The sequence below is a fragment of the Oncorhynchus gorbuscha genome, linkage group LG09 (assembly GCF_021184085.1).
Source record: "Oncorhynchus gorbuscha isolate QuinsamMale2020 ecotype Even-year linkage group LG09, OgorEven_v1.0, whole genome shotgun sequence".
Taxonomy (NCBI): domain Eukaryota; kingdom Metazoa; phylum Chordata; class Actinopteri; order Salmoniformes; family Salmonidae; genus Oncorhynchus; species Oncorhynchus gorbuscha.
In genome coordinates this window covers 28560943-28573852 of record NC_060181.1, presented here as the reverse complement: position 1 = coordinate 28573852, position 12910 = coordinate 28560943, and the positions used below count along the sequence as shown (strand labels likewise).

General features: G+C 45.3%; 2 protein-coding genes across 4 annotated transcripts in view; both read left to right on the top strand.

The window, feature by feature from the left end:
* LOC124043357 (retinoic acid receptor alpha-A-like) overlaps positions 1–12910 on the top strand; it is a 124197-nt gene that overhangs the window by 74690 nt on the left and 36597 nt on the right. The window contains exon 4 of the mRNA XM_046361891.1: positions 6739–6899. Within this exon, the coding sequence (XP_046217847.1) occupies positions 6739–6899 (161 nt within the window). The remainder of the gene's footprint in view (positions 1–6738; positions 6900–12910) is intronic.
* LOC124043358 lies at positions 6955–11683 on the top strand. 3 transcript variants are annotated; one of them, XR_006840304.1, is made up of 7 exons: positions 6955–9319; positions 9441–9633; positions 9828–10153; positions 10339–10499; positions 10748–11016; positions 11105–11242; positions 11348–11683. XR_006840304.1 is itself a non-coding variant. In XM_046361892.1 (6 exons), the coding sequence occupies exons 2-5, from the start codon at positions 10019–10021 to the stop codon at positions 11211–11213; spliced, it is 660 nt and encodes a 219-aa protein (XP_046217848.1). In that variant the 5' UTR covers positions 6955–9633; positions 9828–10018; the 3' UTR covers positions 11214–11242; positions 11348–11683. The 3 variants fall into 3 exon arrangements, 2 of the variants coding, with proteins under 2 accessions (XP_046217848.1, XP_046217849.1); XM_046361892.1 differs by having other exon boundaries at positions 6955–9633; positions 10353–10499; XM_046361893.1 differs by having other exon boundaries at positions 6955–9633.

Genomic DNA, 12910 nt, shown 5'->3' with positions numbered 1-12910 from the left:
GTACAGCCAACGGGTTTCTCCACGCATCGCGCCGACAGAAACAAACATCTATCTGGTAAGAAGAGTGGAGGGGGCGTATGCCTCATGACTAACGGGACATGGTGTGATGAAGGAAACATACAGGAACTCAAATCCTTCTGTTCACCTGATTTAGAATTCCTCACAATCAAATGTAGACCGCATTATCTTCCAAGAGAATTCTCTTCGATTATAATCACAGCCGTATATATCCCCCCCAAGCAGACACATCGATGGCTCTGAACGAACTTTATTTAACTCTTTGCAAACTGGAAAACATTTATCCGGAGGCTGCATTCATTGTAGCTGGGGATTTTAACAAAGCCAATCTGAAAACAAGACTCCCTAAATTTTATCAGCATATCGATTGCGCAACCAGGGGTGGAAAAACCTTGGATCATTGTTACTCTAACTTCCGCGACGCATATAAGGCCCTGCCCCGCCCCCCTTTCGGAAAAGCTGACCACGACTCCATTTTGCTGATCCCTGCCTACAGACAGAAATTAAAACAAGAGGCTCCCACGCTGAGGTCTGTCCAACGCTGGTCAGACCAAGCTGATTCCACACTCCAAGACTGCTTCCATCACGTGGACTGGGACATGTTTCGTATTGCGTCAGATGGGAATATTGACGAATACGCTGATTCGGTGTGCGAGTTCATTAGAACGTGCGTCGAAGATGTCGTTCCCATAGCAACGATAAAAACATTCCCTAACCAGAAACCGTGGATTGATGGCAGCATTCGCGTGAAACTGAAAGCGCGAACCACTGCTTTTAATCAGGGCAAGGTGTCTGGCAACATGACTGAATACAAACAGTGCAGCTATTCCCTCCGTAAGGCTATCAAACAAGCTAAGCGTCAGTACAGAGACAAAGTGGAATCTCAATTCAATGGCTCAGACACAAGAGGCATGTGGCAGGGTCTACAGTCAATCACGGACTACAAGATGAAATCCAGCCCAGTCACGGACCAGGATGTCTTGCTCCCAGGCAGACTAAATAACTTTTTGCCCGCTTTGAGGACAATACAGTGCCACTGACACGGCCTGCAACGGAAACATGCAGTCTCTCCTTCACTGCAGCCGAGGTGAGTAAGACATTTAAACGTGTTAACCCTCGCAAGGCTGCAGGCCCAGACGGCATCCCCAGCCGCGCCCTCCGAGCATGCGCAGACCAGCTGGCCGGTGTGTTTACGGACATATTCAATCAATCCCTATACCAGTCTGCTGTTCCCACATGCTTCAAGAGGGCCACCATTGTTCCTGTTCCCAAGAAAGCTAAGGTAACTGAGCTAAACGACTACCGCCCCGTAGCACTCACTTCCGTCATCATGAAGTGCTTTGAGAGACTAGTCAAGGACCATATCACCTCCACCCTACCTGACACCCTAGACCCACTCCAATTTGCTTACCGCCCAAATAGGTCCACAGACGATGCAATCTCAACCACACTGCACACTGCCCTAACCCACCTGGACAAGAGGAAGACCTATGTGAGAATGCTGTTCATCGACTACAGCTCGGCATTCAACACCATAGTACCCTCCAAGCTCGTCATCAAGCTCGAGACCCTGGGTCTCGACCCCGCCCTGTGCAACTGGGTACTGGACTTCCTGACGGGCCGCCCCCAGGTGGTGAGGGTAGGCAACAACATCTCCTCCCCGCTGATCCTCAACACGGTGGCCCCACAAGGGTGCGTTCTGAGCCCTCTCCTGTACTCCCTGTTCACCCACGACTGCGTGGCCACGCACGCCTCCAACTCAATCATCAAGTTTGCGGACGACACAACAGTGGTAGGCTTGATTACCAACAACGACGAGACGGCCTACAGGGAGGAGGTGAGGGGGCCCTTGGAGTGTGGTGTCAGGAAAATAACCTCACACTCAACGTCAACAAAACTAAGGAGATGATTGTGGACTTCAGGAAACAGCAGAGGGAACACCCCCTATCCACATCGATGGAACAGTAGTGGAGAGGGTAGCTAGTTTTAAGTTCCTCGGCATACACATCACAGACAAACTGAATTGGTCCACTCACACTGACAGCGTCGTGAAGAAGGCGCAGCAGCGCCTATTCAACCTCAGGAGGCTGAAGAAATTCGGCTTGTCACCAAAAGCACTCACAAACTTCTACAGATGCACAATCGAGAGCATCCTGGCGGGCTGTATCACCGCCTGGTACGGCAACTGCTCCGCCCTCAACCGTAAGGCTCTCCAGAGGGTAGTGAGGACTGCACAACGCATCACCGGGGCAAACTACCTGCCCTCCAGGACACCTACACCACCCGTTGTTACAGGAAGGCCATAAAGATCATCAAGGACATCAACCACCCGAACCACTGCCTGTTCACCCCGCTATCATCCAGAAGGCGAGGTCAGTACAGGTGCATCAAAGCTGGGACCGAGAGACTGAAAAACAGCTTCTATCTCAAGGCCATCAGACTGTTAAATAGCCACCACTAACATTGAGTGGCTGCTGCCAACACACTGTCATTGACACTGACCCAACTCCAGCCATTTTAATAATGGGAATTGATGGGAAATGATGTAAATATATCACTAGCCACTTTAAACAATGCTACCTTATATAATGTTACTTACCCTACATTATTCATCTCATATGCATATGTATATACTGTACTCTACAACATCGACTGCATCCTTATGTAACACATGTATCACTAGCCACTTTAACTATGCCACTTTGTTTACTTTGTCTACACACTCATCTCATATGTATATACTGTACTCGATACCATCTACTGTATGCTGCTCTGTACCATCACTCATTCATATATCCTTATGTACATGTTCCTTATCCCCTTACACTGTGTATAAGACAGTAGTTTTGGAATTGTTAGTTAGATTACTTGTTGGTTATCACTGCATTGTCGGAACTAGAAGCACAAGCATTTCGCTACACTCGCATTAACATCTGCTAACCATGTGTATGTGACAAATAAAATTTGATTTGATTTGATTTGATTTGGTTCAATATGAAACACAGATTTTCATTTCCCATTACAAAATGTTTTCTGTTGCATGCCCTAATGATCAAGGCCCTGTATTGAGTAAATACTTATCTCCTGTAGCTGGCTGGTGTGTTTGAGGATTCTCAGAACTTCAGAACCTCCTGCTGTGTCAGACATCAACACCAACGCCTCCTCCAATCCCAGAGCTCCGTCACGAACTAGGGGTTTTCCAGGACACCAAGCGGGTGCCGGTGTTCACTCTGGTTTCATTCGGGGCCGACAAAAAGTTGTCTGTTTGTTCTTTTCTGATGTTTAAGCTCACTGTTTGATGAAATAAGACACAAATTACTCAAGAGGCAGCCAGAGATCAAGATAACCATAAGGGAAAACTTGTCCTGACCATCCTCCTCCCGCTCCTACTGACTTTCTCAGATTCTGCCATTACTATCCTGAAGTTGCCGGTGATAGGCTACATGAGGAGTCTGCAAACTTTCTCATGTGGAATGCCAATTTATCTTACAATTTCTACCGATCTGCGTGCCAGTTATGGGTTTCATCTGCACATTTTTGTGGAACAGTTTCATTTAATTTATAATAGCGTCTTCGTATCTCAAAATGGCTGAAATGCGGTCACTCTCCATCTCCACCCCCGAGGTGGAAATGCAATACCCTAGGGAGGAGACAGACTGTTGGAAGAACAGGCATTTCTCAGCCTTGACGTACAGGTCATGATCCAACAGGCGACCAAGCACCCTGCGCACCAGGGACACATGCTCGGCGCGTGTAGCGGAGTATATCAGAATGTCATCAATATACACCACTACACCCTGCCCGTGTAGGTCCCAGAAAATCTCGTCTACAAAGGCTTGGAAGACTGATGGAGCATTCATCAACCAGTACGGCATGACGATGTACTCATAATGCCCTGAGGTCGTACTGAACGCTGTCTTCCACTCTTCTCCCTCCCAGATACGCACCAGGTTGTAAGCGCTCCTGAGATCTAGTTTGGTGAAGAAGCGCGTCCCATGCATTGACTCGATCGCAGTGCCGTTAAGAGGTAGCGGGTAACTGTACCGCACAGTGATCTGATTTAGACCTCGGTAGTCAATCCATGGGCTCAGACCTCCCTCCTTCTTCTTCACAAAAAAGAAACTCGAGGAGGCGGGTGAAGTAGAGGACCGAAAATACCCCTGACGCCGTCTTGGCCTGTGACGGAGGATACACGTGACTCCTGGGAAGTGCGCCGTCTACTAGGAGATCTATCGCACAATCGCCACGTCGATGGGGTGGTAATTGAGAGAGCCAAATCGGCATATTCGGGGAGAATGCATATGGTGGAGACCTGGTCTGGACTTTCCACCGTAGTAGCACCAACGGAAACCCCTAAACACCTCCCCGAGCACTCTCACGACCACCCTGTGAGAGCCCTCCATTGCCATGAAATGGTGGAGTCATGACGAGCTAACCAGGGAAGGCCTAGTACCACGGGAAACGCAGGAGAGTCAATGAGGAAGAGACTGATTCTCTCCTCGTGACCCCCCTGGTTATGCCCAGGGGAATGGTAGCCACCCTAACCGGATCCTAATGTCGACTGTCCAGAGCGTGAACTGGGAACGGCCTAACCACTGGAACAATGGGGATCCCTAACCTATGGGCGGATGCTCTGTCGCTAAAATTCCCAGCTGCGCCTGAACCGACGAGCGCCTTATGCTGGGAATGCGGAGAAAACTCAGGAAAGTAAACACGCACAAACAGGTGTACAACAGAGGGCTCTGGATGAGAGTGGTGCAGGCTCACCTGATTCCGTTACCACGAGCATGTTCTTCCCAATTAAAGTGCCACCAACCTCCTGTGGTCTCTCTCTTTCTCTCTCTGTCTCTCTTTCTCTGTGTTCCTGTCTCTCTATCTCGCCGTGTACATGGTTCAGTGGTTAGAGAGGTGGCCTTGATGTTGCTGTTTCTGTCGTGCTCTTTCATTAAACGAGAGAAGATAACGAAGGAAAAAGAACACCTCAAACTAATTTTTTCAGTATGCACGCACATACACGCACAAACACGTTTGAGTAATCCCCACGGCCGCCACACATAAACACGGCATCACATGGAACTGCACCCAGGGTTGTCAAGTTACTCTGAGACGAGGCAATGGTGGTCAGATGGTGTGCCTCGGTCATCGTGTTGAGATAACTCTTGGCCAAATTATACACTGATGGTTTCTCCTTCTTTAATATTGTCCAGTGATGACACTAAGCTGACAGAGAAATACTGAGTGACAGAGCGTTTAACCATTTGTGTTCTGTGGCTGGTGGTGCAGAAGATACTGTAGATATTGTGAGCGTACCTACACAGTCGTCATGGTAAAAGATAGTTACTGCATGGACTCAGTCTCCTTGTCATAAGTGGTTCTGTATACCGTCGGAAGTTTACATACACTTAGGTTGGTGTCATTAAAACTCATTTTTCAACCACTCCACAAATGTCTTGTTAACAAACTATAGTTTTGGCAAGTCGGTTAGGACATCTACTTTGTGCATGACACAAGTCATTTTTCCAACAATTGTTTACAGACAGATTATTTCACTTATAATTCACTGTATCACAATTCCAGTGGGTCAGAAGATTACATACACTAAATTGACTGTGCCTTTAAACAGCTTGGAAAATTCCAGAAAAGTATGTCATGGCTCTAGAAGCTTCTGATAGGCTAATTGACATAATTTGAGTCAATTGGAGGTGTACATGTGGATGTATTTCAATGCCTACCTTCAAACTCAGTGGCTGATGAAACAAGAATAGAACTGTTTGGCCATAATGACCATCATTATGTTTGGAGGAAAAAGGGAGAGGCTTGCAAGCCGAACAACACCATCCCAACTGTGAATCACGGGGGTGGCAGAATCATGTTGTGGGGGTGCTTTGCTGCAGGAGGGACTGGTGCACTTCACAAAATAGATGGCATCATGAGGGGGGAAAATTATGTGGCTATATTGAAGCAACTTCTCAAGACATCAGTCAGGAAGTTAAATGTTGGTCGCAAATGACAACAAGCATACTTCCAAAGTTGTGGCAAAATGTCTTAAGGACAACAAAGTCAAGGTATTGGAGTGTCCATTCACAAAGCCCTGACCTCAAACCTATAGAAACTTTGTGGGCAGAACTGATAAAGAGTGTGCGAGTAAGGTGGCCTACAAACCTGACTCAATTACTCCAGCTCTGTCAGGAGGAATGGGCCAAAATTCACCCAACTTATTGTGGGAAGCTTGTAGAAGGCTACCCGAACCATTTGACCCAAGTTAAACAATTTAAAGGCAATGCTACCTAATGCTAATTGTGTGTATTTAAACGTCTGACCCACTGGGAGTGTGATGAAAGAAATAAAAGCTTAAATGAATCATTCTCTCTGCTATTATTCTGACATTTCTTAAAATAAAGTGGTGATCCTAATTGACCTAAGGCGGTTAATTTTTACGAGGATTAAATGTCAGGAATGGGCAAAAACTGAGTTTAAATGTATTTGGCTAAGGTGTATGTAAACTCCCAACTTCAACTGTATGCCATTCCAGACAACTCACATCTAACATCTCAGCTGTTCTGAATATCAGTGGCTCGCGAATACAGCCTAAAGCTAACACTATGCTGAATGGTTGATATGTCCAAAATGTGCAGGATACATTTTAGGCTACAATTAACTGTTTATTGTTGCCCTTTTTTCATTTACCTTTTCCCATTCCTTCCTTTTCCCCTCTCCCAGCTGTCCGGAACGACCGCAATAAGAAGAAGAAGGAGAGTCCCAAGCCAGAGCTGACCGAAAACTATGAGCTGAGTGCAGAACAAGAGGCCATCATAGAGAAGATACGCAAGGCTCATCAGGAGACCTTCCCATCGCTCTGCCAGCTGGGGAAATACACCACGGTTAGTACTGTAGCACACACACACATACACACACACAGAAGGAGAATAGAATAGACCAATACTACTGTACTGTATATTGTAATTTTCAGATCACAGAAATTCGTAAGCCAACTCCTCGAGAAATTCACAGATTAATCCTGAGAGGTTGGAAGCCAGGGTCAGCCACTGTGCAGTTTAGAAGGGCACAACATCAGGAGATTAGCATGCACAAAGACACACTTGTATTTAGTTGCAGTTAATGCTCCAGGCACAGTTTGCATCAATGTCAGTGTAGTGAGGCCTGTCAAACTCAGACAGATTATTGTCTACATGTCCCACTGACACGCACCAAGAGCCTGTATCTCTCAGCCCTCTGTTGACAGAAGGCACTGTCTGTTTCATTTCTGTGATAGTGTACTTCTGACTGGCAGAGCCCACAATGGGAATCGATCATATGTACTGTACTGCAAATCCCCCTCTAATGCAGTAGCCAGAAATCAATGATGAGATAAATCCTCGCTAACTCAACTCAATAACCTCTCCTCTCTATGCACGTCAAGGAGGGTCGGAAAGATTTTGAATGGAAATCAATGACAATCAGAGGAGGTTAGGACTCGTTTTTGTGGCAGGTGCTTCATGTCAACTGATGATCAATATCTGGAGAGTGTCATGAGAAGATAGACATTGTGCACTAGTCTTTAGAAAGCCTCAATAGGTTCCACAACTGAACAGTGCTCTTGTGCTCTGCAGCTGATCCTGTGCTGCTTCCATCCTATCCACTGTGTGTATGAGTGTGATATGTATGCTATTCTATTTTTTCTATTCTATTCTATTTTATATTATTCTCAAAAATCTCTATTACATTAACCTTCTGAGTATTATAAATACTATATAGACCAACTCCAACGATCATATGTCTTTTTGCAGATTCAGAATGTATGTTCTACTACCAGGGGATCCAGAATAGACCATCCATAATGTTAGTACCAGACCCTGTTGGTTAGAGACATCCATAATGTTAGTACCAAACCCTCTTGGTTAGAGACATCCATAATGTTAGTACCAGACCCTCTTGGTTAGATACATCCATAATGTTAGTACCAAACCCTCTTGGTTAGAGACATCCATAATGTTAGTACCAGAACCTCTTGGTTAGATACATCCATAATGTTAGTACCAAACCCTCTTGGTTAGAGACATCCATAGTGTTAGTACCAGACCCTCTTGGTTAGATACATCCATAGTGTTAGTACCAAACCCTCTTGGTTAGAGACATCCATAGTGTTAGTACCAGACCCTCTTGGTTAGATACATCCATAGTGTTAGTACCAGACCCTCTTGGTTAGATACATCCATAATGTTAGTACCAGACCCTGTTGGTTAGATACATCCCTAGTGTTAGTACCAGACCCTCTTGGTTAGAGACATCCATAGTGTTAGTACCAGACCCTCTTGGCTAGAGACATCCATAGTGTTAGTACCAAACCCTCTTGGTTAGAGACATCCATAGTGTTAGTACTAGACCCTCTTTCCTTTCTTTGAGACATCCATACAGGGCTCTACAGTGCGAGTATTTCACTCGCATTTGCCCCTAAAAATTGATATGTGTGAACCGGAAAAATGATTTACGAGCAGTGTGCGCGATTAAAGATGACTGACAACCTACTGTAATCTATTTTCCCCCCGCTGCTAATTGTTTAAAAACTACAAGTCCCACATTCCACAAGTGGCATGCGCCAAACACAGTAGAGTTTCCTGTGATGACGCAGTCCAGTCAGAGAGAGAAAGGTGAACAACATTGGAAAATAGTATCGGTATAGGCTATAAGTTAACGTGCAAACATCGCTAAAAATGAAGCCCATTCAATTTTATTTTAAGTGAAAAAGAGACGAGGAGAAAGAGGAATCCGGCGAGGGGGATTCGCAAGGTTCAACTAATGAAGCCTCTTCACAAGGTTTACCTGAGGTGGCTAACGTTGTCATGGCTGCTAACGTTCAGGATGCTGGGAACAACGTTAGTGACGCTACCTTGAACCCAGCTGTCACTTCTACGTCCACTGTAGCCGGTGGAGGGAGAACATATACATTGGCTCAAAATGTTCACACGGCTAGAGTTCGAAAACAACGTCGTGTTCTGCAAATATTGTCGGTTGCTGAAACAGGCCTTCGTCCTTCGCGTCAGGAAGCCCGCATCTGAGTTGACATTAATCCCACATACGACAATGATGTGATGTGCGGAGATGATCGGTTAAATTGCTGACATAATGAGAGAGAGCCTGTCAGCGAAGCTGAAATCCGCAAAGTATCTTGCCGTTCTAATAGACGGAGACACTGATATATCCAACACCGAATGTGAGATTGTCTACGTACGCTTGTTGGAGGATGGGAAGCCAGTCAATCTCCTGGTCGGACAACAGACCCTTGAGCATTCTCATGCCATTGGTAAGTTGTTCCTCTTTATAGGCTTTATTCTTGTGTAAAGTTTAATCATTATTCATAACGAAGATAATTTAGTTTGTCAGAAATACTTTTGTGTAATTGTTTTTTTGTGTTGTCATTCGAGGTGTTTTGGATGCCACCAAGGCCACATTTGGTGCTGTTTGCCCAGAGGAGGATGGAGGGTCATGGATGAAGAAATACATCTCCTTCGGGGCAGATGGTGCCTCCGTGAACAAGGACCACCGTGGGGGAGTGATTGCCCACCTGCAGAGAGAGGCAGGGGGGCATATCATCCCAATCCACTGTATGCCTCATAGGTTTGTAACAAATAAATGATCTATGATTTAGTTTTATTTGCTAGCAGAGAATGTTAAACAATAATGTGTGTGTGTGTGTCTGTGTGCGTGCGCTAAGTGCTGGAATACCACAGAATTATTGTTTTCTGCTGGCACAAGAGACAGGGGGAAGGAGACAGTGAATTGTTTGGAAGATTCTGTTCTGACTTTCACAGACTAGAGCTGGCACTACTGACCATTCAGAAGAAAGAGCCATAGCTGTCTGTCGTGTACGATCTTCTGAATCTGATATGGAAGATGTATCACTTCAGCGGAAAATCCAAACGAGAGCTCTTTGTTCTCGGGCAAGAGCTCGGTGTGGATATTTGCACACCGTCTAGCGTCAAGGGAACTCGCTGGATCCCCCATGTCCACAGAGAGCTCAGTGTTCCTACAGCATGGACAAGACAAGGACCTTGCCACTGACGAAGGCCCGTACTCCGTTGTTCTGCAGCACATGGAACACCTGGCCGTAGCATCAACAACAGAAGTTCAAGGGAGGGTAAAAAAGATCACTTTTACACAGGAAATGTAATACCATACTAGTTTTTTAAAAATAGGTTCAAGACTCAAATGAACTTTCAGAATCAAGTAATTGACAGGTGACAGTTTATTTACTCACTACTTAACTAATAAAGTGGGAAATGGTGAATGCACTCTTTTGTGTATTCTGCCATTTTGTTTCAGACATGTTTGAGCAGCTGTCTTCACTTAGCCTCACCCTGCCAAGGAATGACCTGATCCTCCCCCAAGCCACATCAGAGTTGAGGAAGACAGTGACCAGACTGGAAGCACTAAATCTTCAGACCATGCTTGCTCAGCAGCAGGGTGATGAGAGGAGATTCCAGGTGTGTTAGGATGAGAGCTTGTTAGGATATATGAGAAATCGATGATTAAAATCTATAATTAAGACAGATTCTCAGTGTGAGAATCAATGTATTCGTTGCCCAATAAAACGATTTGAGGATAAGGAGGGAAATGCGATGGAGAAGTCTTTACGTTGTTTTATGAGAGTCCGACATATGCCCAGACATTTCAGTGTGTGTGTGCGTGTGCGTGTGTGCGTGTGTGTGTGTGTGTGTTATTTCTGTTAAAGGGAATAACACTGAATGTGAATCTGAAAGGCTTCATGGACCTCACCAGTCCCCAGCTGAAGCGGCACATGAAGGCGGCCATCAACATGGGCGTGGATGATCTCAAAGCCAGGTTTGGTGGTTTGCTGAAGAATGAGGGTGTCCAGATCCCAGTGGAGTCTTTCAGAGTGCTAAACCCTGACACATGGCCAGAAGACCAGGCCAGCCTTCTCACCTTTGGCAATGATGGTGTGGCAGACCTGATGAGGCATTTCAAGGAGCCTCTAGAGAGGTAAGAATTTATTTGACACTGCATTGCCATATGAGACAATGTTATGTTTGCATATTTTCAAACTCACTTGCTCTCTTCAATCCTGCAGATCGGGGTGCAACATGGCTGCAATCCAGGATGAGTGGCAGGGGCTGAAAATCCTGGTCAGCCACAAATTAAAGGAAAGTCCTACAGTGGCCTGTGGGAGACCATGTTGACAAAGGACCCCTACAGGCACGATTACAAGGTAGGCTAACAGTCCTGAGGGGTTATGTATGGTATCCTATGGTTGGTTTTGATAAGTTAATGGTAAGAGGTTAAATGAAATTGAAAGATATAATATTTTCCCTAGAACATACTGGAGTTGGTGCAGCTTATGCTGGTGCTGCCCATTTCAGCCGCCCAATGTGAGCGAGACTTCTCTGCGCAGAACCGGATTAAGAATTCGACAAGAACCTGCCTTGGGGTCTCCACCGCCGAAGATGAGGATCAGCCTGGAGGGGTCTTCTGTTGAGGAGTTCTATCCCACTCCTGCCGTGGACCGCTGGCTGACCTCTAAGCGTGCCAGACAGCCAACGTACAAAATCAGCTGGATAACTGATATCCTTTGTGTCTAGTAGGCTTGGGTCAATATGTGATTTTGGTGGTATGTGCTGTTCCAAAGATGTGTGTCCCTTAGTACACGCACACACGCAGTATAAATATGTATGTAATACATAGTTTGTTAATAAACTCTGTTACATTTTTCACTGTGCTCCTGAATTTCTTTGTGTGCTCCTACATTTTTTCATTTAGGAGCGCATTTACTCCTTGGGAAAAAAGTTAGCATAGAGCATGCCATAGGTACCAGACCCTGTTGGTGAGAGACATCCATAGTGTTAGTACCAGACCCTGTTGGTGAGAGACATCCATAGTGTTAGTACCAGACCCTGTTGGTTAGAGACATCCATAGTGTTAGTACCAGACCCTGTTGGTTAGAGACATTCATAATGTTAGTACCAGACCCTCTTGGTTAGAGACATCCATGGTGTTAGTACCAGACCCTCTTGGTTAGAGACATCCATGGTGTTAGTACCAGACCCTCTTTCTTAGAGACATCCATAATGTTAGTACCAGACCATCTTGGTTAGATACATCCATAGTGTTAGTACCAGACCCTTTCTTGGACATCTATAATGTTAGACATCTTGGTTAGAGACATCCAATGTTAGTACCAGACCCTCTTGGTTAGAGACATCCATAATGTTAGTACCAGACCCTGTTCTTAGAGACATCCATAGTGTTAGTACCAGACCCTCTTGGTTAGAGACATCTATAATCCATAGAGACATCCATGTTAGTACCAGACCCTCTTGGTTAGAGACATCCATAATATTAGTACCAGACCCTCTTGGTTAGAGACATCCATAATGTTAGTACCAGACCCTCTTGGTTAGAGACATCCATAGTGTTAGTACCAGACCCTCTTTCTTAGAGACATCTATAATGTTAGTACCAGACCCTCTTGGTTAGAGACATCCATAATGTTAGTACCAGACCCTCTTGGTTAGAGACATCCATGGTGTTAGTACCAGACCCTCTTGGTTAGAGACATCCATAGTGTTAGTACCAGACCCTCTTTCTTAGAGACATCTATAATGTTAGTACCAGACCCTCTTTCTTAGAGACATCCATAATGTTAGTACCAGATCCATAGAGACATCCATAATGTTAGTACCAGACCCTCTTTCTTAGAGACATCCATCCATGTGTTAGTACCAGACCCTCTTGGTTAGAGACATCCATAATGTTAGTACCAGACCCTCTTCTTAGAGACATCCATAATGTTAGTACAGATCAGAGACATCTATAATGTTAGTACCAGATAGAGACATCTATAGTGTTAGTACCAGACCCTCTTTCTTAGAGACATCCA

What these genes read in the sequence shown, in the direction of transcription:
- LOC124043358 (XM_046361892.1), top strand. Translation starts at nt 10,019, where the DNA reads ATGTCCACAGAGAGCTCAGTGTTCCTACAGCATGGACAAGACAAGGAC. An exon ending in GTGATGAGAGGAGATTCCAG is followed by an intron (nt 10,500 to 10,747) that starts GTGTGTTAGGAT and finishes TTTCTGTTAAAG; the next exon opens with GGAATAACACTGAATGTGAA. An exon ending in TTCAAGGAGCCTCTAGAGAG is followed by an intron (nt 11,017 to 11,104) that starts GTAAGAATTTAT and finishes TCAATCCTGCAG; the next exon opens with ATCGGGGTGCAACATGGCTG.